Source organism: Pangasianodon hypophthalmus, chromosome 6, assembly GCF_027358585.1.
Source record: "Pangasianodon hypophthalmus isolate fPanHyp1 chromosome 6, fPanHyp1.pri, whole genome shotgun sequence".
Taxonomy (NCBI): Eukaryota; Metazoa; Chordata; class Actinopteri; order Siluriformes; family Pangasiidae; genus Pangasianodon; species Pangasianodon hypophthalmus.
The window spans coordinates 11,690,112-11,709,771 of NC_069715.1; the positions used below are offsets into that span (position 1 = coordinate 11,690,112).

A 19,660-nucleotide genomic window follows, 5' to 3' on the forward strand; every position below is an offset into this window, starting at 1 on the left:
AATTCGACCTCCTGGGCTGATGCCAGAGAAACATCACTCACGTTTACACGTTTCATAAGCACCAGAACAATCTAGGTTAGGGGCTGTTAGAAAGCTTCCCAAAACATTTCATTAACACAGTAGTTTCCTCACATGTGTTATTTCTGCTGATCATATACATGACAAAACCTGCAGATCCTGTGCGTCCAACTCAACCAATAAAGCTACTACTATTCAACAGGGTAGTTCTTTCCCCTAATAGGAGAGCTGTGAGGTACATTATCTTAACATTCCTGCTGAAAAAAACAACAGAAACCCCCATGGAATATGTAATGGTTTTAACGGTTATAATGGGAATTGTATTGGTTTTAATGGAATGTCCTTTACTGGTAATTTGTTGCCTTCTATTGGTGGTATGTTATATCTAGTGGATACCATTAAAGACCAATAATGATAATGGTTTTAATGGTTATAATGGGAATTGTATTGGTTTTAATGAAAACCGTAATGGTCCCTGTGGGTCTCTACTGGTAATCTGTTGTCTCCTATTGGTGGCATGTTATGTCTAGTGGATACCATTAAGGACCAGTAATGGTAATGATTTTAATGGGATTTGTATTGGTTTAAATGGAAACTGTAATGGTCCCTGTGGGTCTCTGCCGGTAATTTGTTGCCTTCTATGGCATGTTATGTCTAGTGGACACCATTACAGACCAATAATGGTAATGGTTTTAATGGTTAGCTGATGGTTTGTAATGGTATTTGTAGTGGAAACCATTAGAATTTCTGTGATGGTTTCTATTGGTTTTTCCAGCAGGGACAGAGGAACTGGTGAGAAAGGTTGTGGTCTAATTTACAGTTATTTCCATTCAAGAAGTGATACAGGACAATGACACAAAACTAGGTTGCTACAAGGTTTAAAAACAACAACAGACAGGCGAGACTAGATAAGCTAGGCTTAATATTAACCTGTGTTAGCACAGGCAGCAGTAAGTTCATAAGGACAGCAGAGCCGGGCCTCTGTGGAGAGCTATAAACAAACTCCACTTTCAGGTCGAATAAATGCGCTTGCAGTAGAGACGCAAAAAAAACCTGGTCCTTGCAGTGTCATTTCCCAAACCAGGGCAATGCGGCCAGTTGAGTACAGCAACACAGCAACACAGCAACACAACAGCCAGCGTCAATCCTCGACTGCGAGAGTTTGCTCTACTGAACTACTGACCTAGTTTGAGTGCGAACACCAATGAGAGCAGAACACCGACAGCTCCCCTCTCCCTCTCCCTCCGCCCGCTGTGGAGCAGCTCACACTCCGGCAGCGCCAAACGAAAATAACCCACCGGTGGATGTGTCGAGAATGCGGCTTTAAACACTAGCCGGGGACCTACCTGTCTCTCCCCCGGGGGCTCTGTCACCGCCGGCAGCCGCTGCCTCGCTCGCCGACATGGCTGGAGCCGGTACGCCGGGGCCCAGCACTCGGAGGCATGTGGAGGAGTAGGCGGTAATAAACGCTGGAGAGGGTGGGGGTGAGAGAAGGGAGGAGGGAGGGCAGCGAACCTTTGTACAGCTGACTTTTTGCTTCTTCTTCTGTCACCTAAATAAGTCGGAAGAGGCAGCGTCAGGCATGAACACGAGCAGCCCCGGTGCGCGGCGTAAGCAGGACGCAGAGGTTGGAGACACGGAGGGGAGGGGGAGGAGGGGGAACGCGGAAGCAGACGCTCGTGGCTCCGCCCACCGCAGTCAGGGCCCGCCTCCCTCGCGCTCCATTCCCTCACGTTTCTACAGCAGCAAGTCACGCGATATGTTATGCAAGCGGAGAAAAATGCGGTCACGGATTCAATAGCGGTATGCAGCGGGAACCGGGTTAGTGTCGCGAGAAAAAGTTTACAGTGTCGGTCTGGCTCTGTAGTCAACTGTCATGGCTGTGTCTCGATCATTTACTTGCTTTTTAATTGCATATTTATTAATATGATGATGATCATGATGATGATGATGATTATGATGATTATTATTATTATTATTATTATTATTGTTGTTGTTGTTGTTATAGCTATAGTGGGGCCCAAGAGTCTGAGATCACTAGTGAAATACCAGTGAATGCTTCTATTTTACATTCTTTTCTAATTTAATATAACAATTTTCATTACAAATTATATTACTGACAACTTGAGTAAGAAGTAGAATCTTTGAAATATTTACATGAATTTCAGAGTTTCTTAGTATTTGCTATGTCCCCTTTTTGCTTTAATGACAGTGTGCACTCCAGCTGGCATGGACTCCATAAATTTGTGCAAAACTCTATGATCCATTTTAGATCAAATCCATCAGAGTTTCATCTGAACACATGCTTCAGTAGAAGAGATAAGGCATGAGGAAAATATGACCTTTTATACAAAGCTGTTTACATGGTCAATATCACAAATTACATATAATAGGGACCTAGAAATAGTGCAGAATATTGAATATTACATATTTAAGATATTGAACATTTAATTTCTTTGTGTTAAATATTTCAAAATTCTAAATGCTTCTATTTATTTCCAATTTTAAATAAAAAAAATCACAGATTTTCAATGTGGTCTCAGACTTTTGGACCCCACTGTGCGTTGACTTGTTTCTCATTATAAGTACTTAATTTCAGCTCTTTATTTAGATATTATATTGTATTGTTATGTATTGTATTACAATGAAAAAATTCATTTTGGTGTACAAAATGTACATTATTGCTGTAGAAATATTCAGTTCAGACAAACTAGGATGAATTTAGCAGAGTTAATAAAAGACCGGCAGTGATGTCAGTGAACAATCACATCGCCAGTGAGCACAAAAGGACCAAGCAGGACTTAATACAATATGCCACAGTGGCGCAGCAGGTAGATTCAATCTTGAGCTTACATTCAAAGCCTACAATCTTAAGGGTGTGCTCTGTTTGGACTTTCACACATTCTCCTTGTGCTGATTGTTGAATTGGCTACTCTAAATTACACCTACAGAGTCATGCATAAGTATTCAACCCCCTTATATTTTTCCACATTTTGTAGTGGAACAGCCTGAAATTGCAATGGTCTTAATTGGTATTTTTTACCATTTGATTTATCCAATTACAAATTTGAATTTGAAGGTGCAAAATGTTTTGATTATTGTGACACAAACGCCAATTAAACAAAAAAAGCATAAATTTGTTGGATGCATATAAACATTCACCACCCTGGGTAGAACTACCTTTGGCAGCAGTTACAGCTGCAGGGCTTCTGGTATACAGCTCTATCAGCTTTGCACATCTGGATGCTGATATTTTTGTCCCTTCTTATTGGGAAAATTGCCAAGCTCTTTCAGATTGGATGCAGATGTCTGGTGAACAGCAATTTTCAATTCTATCCACAGATTCTGAATCAGAGTGAGGTCTGGGCTTTGACTGCACCATTCTAACATATTCAGGTTCCTGATGTTTAACCACTCCAGTGTAATTTTGGCAGTATGCTTAGAACTGTTGTTTAGTTGGAAGGTGAACCTGCACGCTTTCATTGTCAAGTTCTGAATTAAAACTTCAGGTTGCTTGACTCATTATTGCAGTACATTAAAATCATTTTACTTAATTAGTTATCATAATGCTTCTTATACAAATACGAGAGTGTAACTAACCAGTAATCAATAATCGCCCCATTTACAGACTGACATTTCCCCATTTAAACGACTTCTTCTTGTTGTCCCTGCATATTTAACTGATTGTTGCACACGCTATTGCTCTCTCATTTGAATTTTTTTGTGTGTGTTGTTAAATGGTGATAGGATGCACAGTCCACTCCCACTCCCTTTCTTCTTGTTCATTAACCTCCACCAGACATGCTCCTTCAGCCTTCTCTCCTTCTCCTTGTTTGTATTTAGTAATTTTTTTAATTATTAAACTCACATTTACAAGAACTTAAGGCTTGATGAGAGATCAGTCAGATCAAAATTTTTTTGGATTTGCAAAATCTTCTACCTTGACTAGCCTGTGGCAGAGCAGCCTCTCTTTTATAGAAATTTTTGTGTTATGATCAATACCATGTGACCTTTTCTTTACAACTTATTTCTAAATTCTTCCTCTGTAACTTACTGTAAATAGACTATGGATACTGAAGTCATTGTTTCAAAATACCGAAAACTATACGAAAGCAAAGAATAGGACGCTATCAATAACATCATATATCTTTTTGTCACTATCTCACTTAGTCTCACTATCTGTGGAGTATATTAAAATTCCAGCTTATGCTCAAACACTTGGTTTGTCAGCTAGCTAATGTTAGGTTATTTATACCACAGTGCTGTTGAATGGTCAGTTCAGAAGGTTTTGATTCATTTTCTACAACTGTACAGCTCTGACAGTAGTACCGACTGCAAATAGGTTATTATAATAGTTATTGTTTCTGTTCATTTCTAACAGTTATTGTTTCTATACAACTTACACAGGGACATTTATGGTGGACATTTCACATAAACAGATTAAAAATGTGTGTATTTGTTGATATGGTGAAGTTTTCTGTGAGGAGACATTTGTTTAGCGTATTTGGAAGGAGCCTACAGTGTCAGCACTGTGTACCAATCAGAGTTATGCTGTAATTTTAAGCTTTCTGACACAGCAAATTCTTTAGGACTTTGCACTTTATGGTTTTTCAGTAACATGACAAGCTGCATTTTTTTTGTCTTATTATCTTCACGAGAGAGAAAAAGGAGAGGCCGTTGAAGGAAACAGTGTTTATAGCTGTTATAAAGTAAGTAATTATCTTGTTTCACAAATGTAACTATATATGTATAAAATGTACACTGTTCTTTAATAAATGCAAATGAATAAATGGCAAATTGCTGTGGTATGAGGGGAATAAAACATTTTGTGGCATGCTGTTATTGGAAAAATAACAACTTTGGGGTGGTAAAAGTGACTCTTCAGCAGTGTCCCCCAGGTCCTAGCGCCCTACTAAATAATTACTGAATAACTACTGTTAATACAACATTGTAGACAGGTGATTAAAAAAAAATAACACAGAGAAATGACACAATCTCAAATATTTACTGATCAGTTTAGGAAGTAAGTTTCACCAGCTGTTAAACATGATCTACCAGCTTGACCAGCTCAGGCATTTAAGGAAAATCACTATGTTCTGCTCATGTCATTAATCAGCACGATCAGGGCTCATGCAGGAAATGGGGTTGCATTAACTGAAACATTGTTCAAAGTGTGAGGAAGTATAAGTATTTTTCCTGTACATACATTTAATTTAAATTTCACCATTGCTACTACAGTATTTTTGTGAGTTTGGCAGAATTTTATGCCATCTTCATATTGGTGGCTTTTTGACAAGTGTTGTAGCACTTGACACACTGAGATTTTAAGCAAAAATTTATGAAACTGCCAGAACTTTTTCATTGGCTGTCTCTCGTCACAATGGCACTAAATCGGCCGCAGATGAGCGTGTCACATTATACATTATAAGACCGTCAACCTCAATTCATGACCAAAGAATTCTTTCTGTGACGAATTCTTTCTGTGAAAATTGGCAGAAATCATACAGTATAAAGCAGTTGTTTTTTTTTTCTTTTTTTTTTTTTTTAAATGGACAAGTACTCTAATGGCTTGGCTCAGTGCTTGATAATGCAATGAGAATCTAATAACTTAGTAAGATTTCTGAAAATTATTATTCTATTTTAATTTCAGGGCTTACCAGTTATTAAAAGTGTTCCTATTTTGTGAAAAGTAACAAAAAGTGAAGCTTTTTTTTGAAAGATTGTATTGATTACCATTTCCTTGACAAAACCACTAGGTGTCGCACTGGCACTTATTTTAAGTTCATAGTTTATTGACAGATCAATTGTTCATGTTCATGATAAAAGCAAATCATTCATTCGAAAGAAAAAAAGGGAAAAGAAATGAAACAGATCTTCAAGAAAACTTAAATGCACTGAAATGACGAGCGGCATAGAGAGAAGTTCACTATTCACACACTAACTCAGCATAAATGCCTGTTTAAACTGAATAGACACAGTATTTCTGCATATGTAAGTTATTTATACAGTCTAGGTATGACATTTATGGAATGATATTTGTAGTGGGGAGTACAATATGGATTTTTTGGCTTGATGACTGAAGCCAGAAGCTGCTCTCCGAACATGTCTATGAAACCCATAGATCTCAGTCTATACACGCACTGCTGATGAATCTTTTAGCCCTTGATATTTTTCACACTACATTTTTGATCACTTTTACATAATGACATACAGGAGGCAAAGCCTCTCCTTTTAGATGGAGGTCTGTGTGATTTGCACCTGCATTTTGAACACTCACATCATTGCCGGTGCTGACACTCTTTAACCTGCTTGGGTTTGTTACACTAACACATGAGTCTGAGAAAAGAAAACTCTGTCTCTGGTTACACCTGCTCATATCATACAACACTGAGCCTGCCTGCCTAACTCTGCCTTCAATCTTTAATGACTTGAGGCTGCCTGTTTTACTGACCTGCTCTAAATGAGACAAGCCCTGGACAGTCAGGATTGGAGGGGATGCCGGTATCCTCGGTATTTGTTGGTGCTGTGAAAAGGAAAGGCTTCCGTGGGGTCTTTATTGTCTTGATGCATTTTGCAAAATGATATAATTCAGTGAGGGCAAAACACCTCCCTGGCCTTTCCTTATTCTGCCAAAGTGGAGCTTTTCAAGGTGCTTCTTTATGCTCATGCCAAGTGAACAAGTTCACAAAGAACCCTGGACTGCTGAGGACGTCTGAGAGTATTACGTGTTCAGCTCCTGCACTTACAGCTAGTGCCACCAATCTAGTGTAGCTAGAGCATCAAGGCGCAGCATCCCACCTCCCCTCCAATGCACCTCAGTCACACCAGCCCAACCAGGAGAGGATGAGCATTAATGCCTAGTGGACCTCTTGCCTATTTGGCAAAAGCAGAGCAAGTCAGGGACGCAGGTCTGTAGAAGAGCAGTGAAAGGGAAGAAGAGATGCCGTTCGGAGGACTTACAGGGCTGAAGGAGAAGGTGCTGAAGCCGGGGAAGGAGGAGATGAAGTACACAGTGGGTGACTCTCTGGGGAACCTGCAGAGGTAAGTGTGGAATTTAATGAGGCAGTGGCTGTTCAACAAGGAATTTATCTGTAGATTGGGAAAAAAACTAAATGTTGCTTTTCTGTTGTTTAAAAAAGTTATGACAGCATATTTTACTGTCAAAAAATTGGTTTAGAAATTTCCTATGAACCTTTTATTGTGAACCTCCCAGATGTAATAAAGATTTGAATTCATGCTTCTATTTTATTATGTGTTGAATAATAGTCATGATTATTAACAATAACGTTTTTATTTGTTCCTGTTCTTAATTTTTATAGAGTTTATTATAATCCTCTGAATTACTGATGCTACTCCTGTGATTTACTTGTCTAGAGGCTACCTATAGGATCAACATGATTAACCTAACATCTGAAATATGAACTGCGTATACTATATATAATGTACACATTATGTATAAATATAGTGTATCAATCTTAAATGGTAATGATGCTCATAGAGTAATGCTTTCAGACACTGACATATTCACAGAAGCGTAACATACTCGGAAACTATATGAATGGCAGATCACTGTCAAATATAAGACAAACTGATAAAAGAGATAAAGTGAATAATTTCCTGTGCCTGGGGAACATTCTGTCATACACGGATCCAGCGCTGCGCGATTCTGCGAAGGGAACTGTCTTTAAACCACAAATTGTCTTTAAATCACGAAAACCTAAAGTGGAACCCACTATTTACAGATTTGTATTTGAATGGATATTGTTAAACATTTCATTTGGAAAAATATAGTGACCACTGTGCAAGTGAAGTTCACTAAGTAAATTTAATAGTTTGCTGTTTATCTTGCAGAATCCTGACAAACTGTACCAGAACCATAATTTATCATGTATTGACAGGCAGTTAACTGTTATTATCTGTAACTGTAAAAATGTTTAATCTGTCCCTGAAGTAAATGTCCATGGTCTCCTGTATATCACTTGTTAACTACTGGATATATGTTTCTCATTGTGCAGCTCAAACTATTTTAGTGCTTAGATAAATAAGTAGGGGAAAGGGGAGAATTTTGCTATATAATTGCTTCAGAGGATTTAATGCTGGACAACAGAACGACATTATATGCTTGTCTTTGTGCTCATGCCATTTGTGAACTGTGAGCTAAAGCAAACCTTGAGAGAGCTTCCTATTTCTCAGTCTTTCCAATAACCCTGATGAATCGTCATAATAACAAAACTGCAAGTTCACCTGGTTCACAAACATCAGTAGAGAGAAAGGCCAGGGCCTTTGGGGTGCTTCATAAAAATAAACCATTTTAAACAGTGCTACAATAGTTCCATTACATTTTCAGAGAATTTTCGGAGAATTCTCTCTCTCTCTGAGAGACATAAACTCAGGTGTGCATTTAAGAGTAGATATGATGAAAGTCATAGCTGTTAGATGGAACATGAGAGACAAGACGGAGATTTCATAATGGAGCAGGTGTGTATGCGAGTAAAAGGGAGTGAGTGACAAAAGATCCACTCCATATCCTTTCTGGAGCCATGTGCTTGGTCACCTTTTGACCTCGATGATGGCACACAGGATTTGCTTGTAAGAAAGTAAAAAACATAGTGAGGAGCAGATCTCTGACATATACAGTTGAAAGGATGATGGCAGGATGAATTTAATTGAGTGGCAAACTTTACTACCTTAAAGTTTAAATGACATTACCCTGAATGAACATTCCTTTTTATATCTCATGTCTCTTCCACCTCTCTGCAGGAAGATTGATGGCACCAATGTGGATGAGGATGCGCCGATAGAGCTAACGGAAGATGGTAGGCCTGTGTCAGCTTCTCACCACAGCCCACCACTGCTCGACTGTGGCTGCTTCGGCCTGCCCAAGCGCTACATCATTGCCATTCTCAGTGGCCTGGGTTTCTGTATCTCATTTGGTATCCGCTGCAATCTGGGTGTGGCCATTGTGGAAATGGTCAACAACAACACAGTGTACATCAATGGGACTGCTGTGATGCAGGTGAAAAAAGGAACATGCATTCCATTCATTCATTTTCAGTAACCACTTTATCCTTGTCAGGGTCGCTGTGAATCCAGAGCCTATCCCAGGGAAACTGGGCGCAAGGCAGGAATACACACTGGACGTGATACCAGTCCATTCCAGAGCACCATGCACACACACATACTCACAAAAGGGCAATTTAGACTAGCCAATTCACATACCAGCATGTTTTTGAGAGGTCAGAGAAAACCAGAGAACCCAATGGAATCCCATGTAGACAAGGGAACAGGTGAAATTCCACACAGACAGTAACCTGAGCTCAGGATCGAACCAGGACCCTGGAGCTGCGAGGTGGTAATGCTACCTGCTGCGCCATAGCGCCACCCAACAAAAAACCAATTAGGACAAACTGCCCTTTATGACCAGTTTATGAGGTCATGAAAGTATCTCTATTTTTCTCCCATCTCTTTTTCACTGCAGAACTGTTTGACTTAAGACCACATCCCTTTGAATGAATTAAGGCTGCAGTTGTTATACAGAAGACAAAGTAATTAACCAGCTCAGCTGAAGCGACAAGAGATTATCTTGGTTTTGATTTTAGCTGAAAATCTTATAAATGACTTCCTGTGTAGTTAGGTACTGCAATTTCCTGTGGTCTGATTAAAGGGAAACATGAATAGCTAAACACTATCACTTTTTTTTGCTCTCTCCCTCTTTCTGTCTCTCTATTTATCCATTGGAATCTCCGTTTTGTGATAGATATTGTACTTGGTCACTGCATGTGGTAATATTTGTTGTTTTATACTTATTTTCCAGCCTGCCCAGTTTAACTGGGACCCTGAGACTGTAGGGTTGATACATGGCTCATTTTTCTGGGGTTACATTGTTACTCAAATCCCCGGAGGCTTCATTTCCAACAAGCTAGCAGCGAATAGGTGAGCACAATCCTCTTGGCATACTGCTCCACAAACCATGTAGAAACAAAGAGGTAGCTGATGCATGAAACTTAGTTTTCACACAATCTTCCCTGATAGTAAGGGCACTTCGAGTCTGGTCAAAGATGAGTCACTAAGTAGTATCATATAACCACAATACACTATTTATGTACAGATTACTGGGGACACAAACGCCTGGTCAGGGCTGGAAGGGTTAAAGCGGTGTGCTGTGTTGATGAGAGGTGTGATAGTGCTCCTGTAATAAAAGCCTCACAGGAAAAAGAGGACGCAAGCTGACAGAGTTAATAATGAAAGATCCTGTCGCAGATCTCTCCCTGAAACATCAGCCTCTAGAATATTACAAGTGTCACTTACACATGATTTTGTTGGGGGGAAAAAGCATAAAATGATGAAGTACATGGTGAAAATATAAGTGAATGAATGAGAAAATGCTCATACAGCTCCCTGCTGTATGGACAAAATGTGGTGGACAAAATGTCCACTGAAATGTCCTTCATAAACGCTTTATTGCTGTTCTTTTTTTTTTCATACTTTATTTTCATATTCATTGCCAAACTCCATAGTCAAAATTAAACTGTAGATGTCACTCATTCACCATGAGCTAGTATTATTGAATAGCCATAAGCCAAAAGTCATGAGATATTGTAAAGACTCATTTACTCTTTCACTTAAGATTTGTACTAAATGTAAAAATGATAAAACTTCAACGGCATAAAAATAAAAATGACTCAAAATTTATTTCTTTCAATTTTTTCTCAGGGTGTTTGGAGCTGCCATTTTCTTGACGTCAGTTCTAAATATGTTCATCCCATCAGCAGCAAGGGTCCACTATGGCTGTGTCATGTTCGTGCGAATCTTGCAGGGGCTGGTGGAGGTCAGTGCATTAGGACATTTAATCATTTATTTCTTTCAAATATACCATTAATATTTAGTTATTTAGTTCAGGAGAGTCCACATTTTATCTTTAACTGATCAGCTTAATCTGCAATTCTTATGTTTTTGTTGTTATTCCATCCAGGGCAATGTACAAAAGAAGAATTTTACTGAATTTAAACACAACTATTTACAAAGCCTAGAACAACTAAGTATTTTAAACAATTACACAAAAATGTAAATTTACATTTAAATTTTATCTTACTTGTAACAACATAGGCATTAGACAAAGAATTAATAAACAGAACAAAATTAAATCAGACAACAAGGAGAAAGTAAGATTCAATTGCAAAACCAAGAAATAACCAAAACACAACTAGATAAGTAACTAACAATAACCAAATCTAAAACAATACTAAATACAAATACTAAGATACAAGCAAGAACATGACAGGCTCTAAATACAGGGAAACATAGGCAAGCAATTATACTCAGTCCTGTGGAAAAGAGTGTGCTTTTCATAGTCTCTTTCATTGACGGGGAATACAAACTGCAGCTTTTAAATGAAAAGCCCACCCTGAAGCACATTAAATGTGTTTATAATGAAGTATCTGTGATGTGCTTAGTGATTCTGGTGATAATTTGTTGGCTGGTGGATAGAGGGGTGTTGCTAGCACAGTTACAATGGTGTTTAATAGGAGAAAAAACTTTCAAAGATCTCAAATGGGATAATAGTCTGTAATTTTACTGTTAGCTCCTAAAAACAAAAGAGAAAGAGCTTCTTTTCTGCTACACTATTGTTCCAGCAAATTTGTACTCTAAATTCCAGGATGCAATGCAGCTATACAAGACAGTTGCAGAGTTATGAGGCTCAGTTCTACAAGATATCAAGCACAATGGCAGTGGTGTTATTATAGAAGTTGAAGTTTTGGAAACTGAGAATGAATATTTTGGGTTATGGCCACTACCTGCACCTTCTGCTCCTCCATACATACACTCTCAGGGAGCAACACATACCCTAGGAAGGAGACAGTTAAGAGGTGAATCTGACAATTCTTGGCCTCACTGTACAGCCTATGCTCCAAATGTCACATCAACACAGACATCACATGACCTATGTGCTCCTCTGGGTTCCAGGAATACCCCAGGATGTCATCAGTATTAACCTACTGCTATATTTATCTGTGGTATTGAAGCTCATTTTTTAAAATGAGGGATTGTTTCCCACTCTTTCTGAGTGGGACTATCCACTCAGCCTATTTCCCAATCAGGAATGCCACAGGTACCTCATTTACAAAGCACCGGAACACAGCCAGGGTGTTGTCCAGACCATAGGGCATCACCACATATTCCTAGTGCTCCAAGGTCATGGAGAAGGCAGTCTTTCACTCATCTCCCTCCTGGATACAGACAAGATTGTACACACTCCTCAAGTCACATTTAGTGAAAACTCACACAACTTTTCCAGTGCAGGGAGAAATGAACATCTTGGTGACCTGGTTCAGTCCTCAGTAATCAATTCAGAGCCACAATCCTCTATCCTTATTCTTCACAAAGAAGGAGCTAGCTTATGGTTGAGACAATGGAGGAGTGGCAGCAGGGTAACAACACAATCGTATTGTTTGTGTTGAGGGGGTTTTGTGGCACCTTGCTGGCTAAGGATCGCTGTCAGATGGTGGTATTCAGGTGGTATACACCTGCAGTAGTGATGGAGGAGACAGGATGGCAGCTGCAACTGCACTGTCATTCAGACTGACCCAGTCACTAACCCAGGGGCTGGGTTACACAATAACACTAAACAAATTAGAAATGCACATGGGACTGTCCCCGACTCCTGAAGGAATTCTGACCAATCCCACCCACTCCTGCAGAAAGTTTGATCAGTCCCACCTACTCAGGCTGTTATTATTGTTTGTACAAGCCCACAATATTTTCTAATAAACATAATTTCTTAAAATATAAGCAAATAAGTAATTTAAACCACAGAGACCCGGAGCAGGATAAAGCAGTAACTGAAGATGAATGTGAATGAATATTATAAGCCAGTCAGCCTTTGACTTCATACTACTATTACTTACTACTGTAACAATGGAAATTAGGTAGGCCTTGCCTAACCAGCAGAGCAACATGTTTGTATCAAGAGGTGATGCCTTGAATGTTTTTTCAATCCAATGACTATATCTTGCTCTGAAGATATCATTATTGAATTATATTATAAAGTTTGTTTACCTATTGGAAGCTGGTGCACATATTCATGGAAGAATGCATCCTTCTGGTCTCTGAAGCATCTGGCCATAAACTTTCACAAATATGCAGGTCTTCTTTTTTTTTTTTTTTTTTTACTGTAGTGGTAAGTAGGTCTGAAGATCTCCCCCTGGCTACAGCCCTGTATTAAGGCATTTATGATGGGCAACCCACACAGCTTAAGAGAAGCTCAGTTTTCTGAGATAAAGCATGTCAAACCCTGTCAGAAAAAAATGAGTCTCTGTTTTTGTGTTTCAGGGAGTCACCTATCCAGCTTGCCATGGAATGTGGAGCAAATGGGCTCCTCCACTAGAAAGAAGCCGCCTGGCGACCACATCTTTTTGTGGTGAGTACATCTACGGGACGTGGTTTTGCAAGAATGATCTACACAACATCGAATTAATGACATTGAAAACAATATTGACCTGCAAATAATTAAGAGGTATAAGTGTAGGATTTACTGAGCACCCGCCATGAATGTTACTTTGTTATCCACGCTTCTGTTTCCTCCCTATGTGTCAACATATTTATAATGCGACAATTAGATGAAACCAAGGACTCATAGATACTCAGACAGTCATTAAGCAGCCTACACACAGTGTCAGTGTTCAGTATTAAAACCAGTTGAGCACCAGGGAGAGGTTGTTTTGTTTTGCAGATGTTTGTCTACTCGTTAGAGCCCCCCACAGACAAATCCATTAAAATATCCTTCTTTTTCAATAAAATGGTGCCATGACAACCCATTCTTCATTCTGCTCTGTACACTGCTTCTGAATGGAGGTGGTGGGTACCTTCTGAATGTGCGGGAGACCTCCTCTCATTGATATAAATGAAGAAGCACACTCCTCTCTGCCTAAAAACATGCTAGAGAATGCTGTTCTAATTTTAAAAAAAAAGTGTTTGTGAGTTGTCCTGCACATTTTAGCTATGCGTACATGCTAAATCATTTAGAGCCACATATTTGCAGAAATTCCCAACACATTCATATAGCACCTTCCTCAACAGTTTCAGAATGAGGTGTCAGTTTCAGAATGAGATAGCTGACCTGTGGTCATTTTTCAGCTATGTCTGCAACCATTGGAGGCCCCTAATGTATTACATGGGAGACTTGGTGTAATTACAGTTCAGATTAAAGAATCCCAGGCTTTGCTCTTGGTGACACACTAACTACTCTCATGTGGGTTCTTCTTGACAGGCTCATATGCAGGCGCTGTGATTGCCATGCCTCTGGCAGGAGTGCTAGTGCAGTATGTAGGCTGGCCCTCAGTTTTCTACATCTATGGTGAGATCACTTTTCAAGCTCGTTTCAATATCACTTGATGTTTAGTCACCTTTTAAACTAAGGAAACCAACTGACCCATATAAATATATATTGTTGTTTCCTCATTGTATAATTTCTATTCTTATTACATTCAGAACATACGCACTCAGATGTTCACAATCTGGAGGAAACGGAATGAAAAAGTGAAAGTAATATGATATCATGACACATGAGTTTAAAAATGTAACAGAATCCAACCTTAATCCCAGATTTTTACGCAACCTTCATTGCTCTATTCTGGGAATTGACAGCTGACGTATGAAGAGCTGAAAGCTGATATATGAATACGCTTATCACTTATCAGCAATTGGCTATTTTGAACATTTCAATGATCATGTGAGTCATTGCTTATCATCCCAGGTTGAACTACAAAACAAATTACACTTCCATGGGGAGTGATCTCTGATATTATATTGAATACTTGTGAATACTGTTCAAAATGTTTGCATTTTATTTCTGAATAGTCATATATTTCTTATACATTTTATTTACTGTGCAAATAAGCATCACCAATGTTTTTGGATGCTTGTATTCTTCAGGAGTGTTTGGAATCATATGGTATACTTTCTGGCTACTGCTTGCCTATGAAAGCCCAGCTGTGCACCCTACTATTAGTGAAGAAGAGAGAACATACATTGAGACCACAATTGGAGAAGGGGTCACCTTAATGAGTGCTACTGAGGTACAGCACCAGAAATCAAACATCAAACCAAACTCAATTGCAGATGTTTTTTTTAAAAACATGGATGCCATGATTGCTTTCTCTTCAGAAATTCAAGACTCCATGGCGACAGTTCTTCACCTCTATGCCAGTCTATGCCATTATTGTGGCCAACTTTTGCCGCAGTTGGACCTTCTATCTTCTGCTTATCAGCCAGCCAGCTTACTTTGAGGAGGTTTTTGGTTTCCCCATAAGTAAGGTGAGGCCTGTTTTTTCCCTTATGCTTTAACTCATTTAAGCATTGTCAACAATGCATTCATGCAACAAATATGAATATGAACATAGTCAATTTTGAATGGTGCTAATTTTTTTAGCCCCATTTTCTCCCAAAATGTTCATTTGCCAATTCCCAGCCACTAGCTAGTGCTTCTCTATCTACCAATCAGGGAGGGTGAAGGCTAGCATGTGCTTCCCCCAAGACACATGAAGCTAGCCGCTGTATCTTTTCAAACTGCTGCTCATTCTATGGTAGATGAACACTAAGGAAAGTACTAACTGCCCTCTTCCACATAGATGAACTCACAGATTGTCATAATTGGCTAGTGTCACTCTAATTTATTGGGGAGAAAGTAATGTCATCGCTCCCACCCAGCTCTCTCTGGCCTCAGATGGTTGAGAGATTGTAGGGATTTGAACTTGCAATTTCCCGGTTATAGGATGAACACTTTTCTTGGGAGCTGGTATTCAACATATGAATGTGTCATCTCTCAGGTGGGCATTTTGTCAGCTGTGCCCCACATGGTGATGACCATTATCGTGCCGATCGGAGGGCAGCTCGCAGATTTCTTGAGGAGCCGTAAAATCCTGTCCACCACAAACGTGCGCAAGATCATGAACTGTGGAGGTTGGCACTAACTTAAACACAGTTCTTAAAATAAAATAGGGTCATTGAAACATGTCAAAGAATGATTAATATGATGACCTAATGCTCCATCCTGAATGTGTGGCTCTCAGGTTTTGGGATGGAGGCCACATTGCTGCTGGTGGTGGGATTCTCACATACACGTGGAGTAGCCATCTCATTTCTTGTCCTGGCAGTGGGCTTCAGCGGCTTTGCCATATCAGGTTAGAATAACATGCGCTTCAGAAAATGTATTATTTATTCATATTCACCAAAAACATATTGATAAAATGGTGTTATGAATCTCAGGTTTCAACGTGAATCACCTTGACATTGCTCCCCGTTATGCCAGTATCCTGATGGGAATCTCCAACGGCGTAGGCACACTGTCTGGTATGGTGTGTCCTCTCATCGTTGGAGCACTGACCAAACACAAAGTGGGTGCTGCTCTAATTGTTGATATGTGCATGTGCATACAGTGGTTTACAGCAAAGGACAAGTTTCAAGGTATAAATGTTTTAACAGTAGACAGCAGTTATTAAATAATTAGGTGTAGTGAAGTGTTTAAATAGAACTAAGTTCTTTGGATCTCTTTGCGTCAAGTTTGTCTGTTATGATTAAAGTCCTGTGTGATGGCATGCGTTTCCATTTTCTTAAACAGACCCGTCGGGAATGGCAGAATGTGTTCGTGATTGCTGCCATGGTTCATTATTGCGGTGTGATCTTTTATGCTATCTTTGCTTCGGGTGAAAAACAAGACTGGGCTGACCCCGAGAGCACTAGTGAAGAGAAATGTGGCATCATCGGAGAAGACGAACTTGCTCAGGAGATGGACCCCAGCTGTGACAGCTCCCTCACCACCGGCAAGATGAAGTCTTATGGAGCCATGACAGAGAACTCAGCTAGTCGCAAAAAGGGCTTGAAAAATAAAAGAGGCGTGACCACACAGGAGGCAGATGAAAAAGGACCATCACATTATGAGAATGGGGACTATCAGGAGAATTATCAATGACATTTAAGGTTCCTCAAGAGCCCCAGGACTCCTCTCACCTTATTGGTGTGCTTCTGAGGTGATGATATTAAAATTAACATCTCCACTGCAATTCCACTGGATCCATGCAACTTTACCCAGGTGGTTGTGCAATATGATAACAGCTTTTGTTGCAATTAATTATATTTTGGCTCCTTTCTGACTTTTCATCCTTCCTTTCTGAAATTGTATAAACCCATTGATGATGTCAGAGTTCTTTGTTAGACATCAGTGTCTGTGGATATGTGATGGGCTATGCTGAGTTAATGAAGGCATTTATAGAACATATTTTGTCTGTTTCTTCATATTTTATTTTGAGAATTCTGCAGATCCAAAAAGTCCAAAAAGAAAAGATTCATTAAGTATTAATATTAATATAAATATCTAATTCTCTTACCAATATTGTAAAACAACTTCATGAAATGATCATACAAATCACATTGTTAATTTGACATTTATCCACATTCATAGTTAATAAATAGAAGTTATGCATATATACTTTTAATTTTACTTTGGTTTATTAAGGCCTGTTGTTGTAACCTATGCAATAAAAGGTAAATATATAATTTGTGTGAATATTTATACGGAATCATAGCAAACATGATGAGCTTTTCTTCTTCGCATTGCTCATTTGCAATGCTAATGTAGGGACAACGTGCAGCTTTGTTTCTAAACCTGGCAAATCAACCAAAACACCTGCAATATTTTAATATATCATGGATCTTGTTAAGGTTTAGTGTTTAGATCTAGACTTAATGAACTTGCACAAGGAACACCCAATTCACATAAATATAGCATTTATGTTATGTTTTTTGATTACACAAATGCACCAATTCAACACCAATACAAGAGGAAAATGTAATAATTCATGTTCAAAACCAGCAATGTGCCTCTTTTATAAGCACAGCTTAGCTCTATTGTCAATGTAAATTTATTGATAAAATGGATGTTTAAATGTAAAGTTATTGCAGCTATTACTATCTGTAACAGTTTAATTTGAGGCAAATAAAGTAAATGTTTCAATTCATATTGTCTATGAATTTTTATTTATTAATACAGATCATTTGCATAATAAATTCCACTAATGCAGTTTACTGCACTTATTATTTTTAATCTGACACTGTTTCAACTAATCTGCCGAAGAGACAGCTGATCATAGTGAATGATCTACCCACAAACTAGGGCCATTCCTAGTACATTATAATGTTTTGGCGTAGTTTTGAGACAAGGGTTTTTGTGGTATTAATGAGCTAAGTGAGGAAACAGTGATGCTCAGTAACTCGAGCCTCTATCTCATGAGCTGTTCATGTTATCATGCTGTTCTGCTCGCCTGTGCATGTTTATGCTGAATTGCTTAAATTGGCTCACCCAGTCATTTTTAAGAGCTGACAAAACTCTGCTGGTTTGTGTCATGTGGAAGTAAACATCCTTTTCTTTATCACTTTTAAACCAACTGAACATTTTATTCCAACAACAGCATTTCATCCCATAATTCCAACCAAGTCCAGTGTTCAATATTCTCAGCTCAATATTCTGAAAATAACACACAGCAAAAGATGCTCTAGCTATTCTTTCCCATTCTTCAATTCTTTAATCCTAAATTCTTTGTATATTAAGTAAAGTGCATCATGGGCATAAAAAACATTTGGAGTATATCATTCTTGGTGGCACTACAGCATGTTAATGGTCCTACTTTTAGATAAACCTTGTAAAAGTTCAAGGCCATGGACCATGTTATAACATATTTTTGATATTGATGTTGTTGAGGCAGTTTCCCAGTTTAAACAGCTCTTTGATTGTTTTACCTCACCATCCTGTCTTTTATCTGAGATTTTATGATTTGGTGTGGTTCTAAACAAGTAACTTGCACATACAGTTAATGTAAGACACTGTGGCCTTCAGAATATTACACTATTGGCAGAATACACTGTGTCTCTATATTTAAAATCTTGTAAATATTTAACAGAATTGGATAGAATTGATCATGAAATAGCTTCTGTCTACGATCTGGCAATTTTGGTATCTTTTCTGCCGGGGTACAATAATGGTGTGTAAAGTTCATAACAACAGTGTACAGTAGCTGATAGTAGAGCCATGAATGTGTGTGTGCGTGTATGTGCGCGTGTTTGTGTGTGTGTGTGTTTGTGTGTGAGTGTGTGTGTGTGTGTGTGTGTGTCCTTCTCTCAAGGCCAACTACTCCCTAATCCCCTCTTCACTCTCTGAGCGACAGCTACACAAACAGTAAAGAGCCAATGGCAAAGGTTTTGTTTATTTCAGAATGCTTTGTGTGTTGACTCAGAAAGGCCCACTCTGGATGGAGCAACAGCCAGTAAATGATTAAGAGCTTATTCACAATTATAACAGCACTGTCCTTCATCATAGTTCAGGTTAATTTCCTTTCAGAAGTGGGATGCCTGGTGACTAAGGGTGAACAGGATGTAATGGGCCAAAAGAGCTCATATTGAAGAATCTCTTTTGCGAGTGGAATGGGAATGAATCATTATATTTGGTTATATTATCACTGATAAGTCAATATTCTTTTTTTTTTTTTTTTGGAAGACTGTGATTCTTTTGAAACCAATAAAACTCTGATCCCTGGTATTTCATCAACTGTAGTTAGACATAAATCATATACTACTCCCTACTATGAAACATTTG

The 19,660-nt window shown here is 38.8% G+C and overlaps 2 protein-coding genes across 3 annotated transcripts in view; one reads left to right on the top strand and one right to left on the bottom strand.

Moving 5' to 3' along the window:
- Window positions 1-1,744, bottom strand: part of bmal2 (basic helix-loop-helix ARNT like 2) — a 28,396-nt gene extending 26,652 nt beyond the window's left edge. Inside the window, exon 1 of one of the 2 annotated variants that reach the window (XR_004578339.2) lies at window positions 1,365-1,744. Coding sequence is in view for 1 of the 2 variants with exons in the window: in XM_026927539.3 (XP_026783340.1) it covers window positions 1,365-1,422 (58 nt within the window). In the remaining variant the exon portion in view is untranslated. The remainder of the gene's footprint in view (window positions 1-1,364) is intronic. The other variant, XM_026927539.3, reaches the window with a different exon arrangement.
- A 4,764-nt stretch (window positions 1,745-6,508) lies between these two features.
- On the top strand, window positions 6,509-17,997 carry slc17a8 (solute carrier family 17 member 8). The gene is made up of 12 exons (XM_026927493.3): window positions 6,509-7,059; window positions 8,779-9,034; window positions 9,833-9,951; window positions 10,732-10,846; window positions 13,348-13,435; window positions 14,285-14,371; window positions 14,950-15,092; window positions 15,181-15,330; window positions 15,843-15,975; window positions 16,086-16,196; window positions 16,282-16,409; window positions 16,634-17,997. Exons 1-12 carry the CDS (start codon window positions 6,959-6,961, stop codon window positions 16,982-16,984), a joined length of 1,782 nt encoding a protein of 593 aa, XP_026783294.1. The 5' UTR covers window positions 6,509-6,958; the 3' UTR covers window positions 16,985-17,997.
- The last annotated feature ends 1,663 nt before the right edge of the window (window positions 17,998-19,660 follow it).

Coding starts and splice junctions, on each gene's coding strand:
- slc17a8 (XM_026927493.3), top strand. CDS start 6,959: ATGCCGTTCGGAGGACTTACAGGGCTGAAGGAGAAGGTGCTGAAGCCG. Junction 9,952..10,731: donor AACAAGCTAGCAGCGAATAG/GTGAGCACAATC, acceptor ATTTTTTCTCAG/GGTGTTTGGAGCTGCCATTT. Junction 14,372..14,949: donor CTCAGTTTTCTACATCTATG/GTGAGATCACTT, acceptor TGTATTCTTCAG/GAGTGTTTGGAATCATATGG.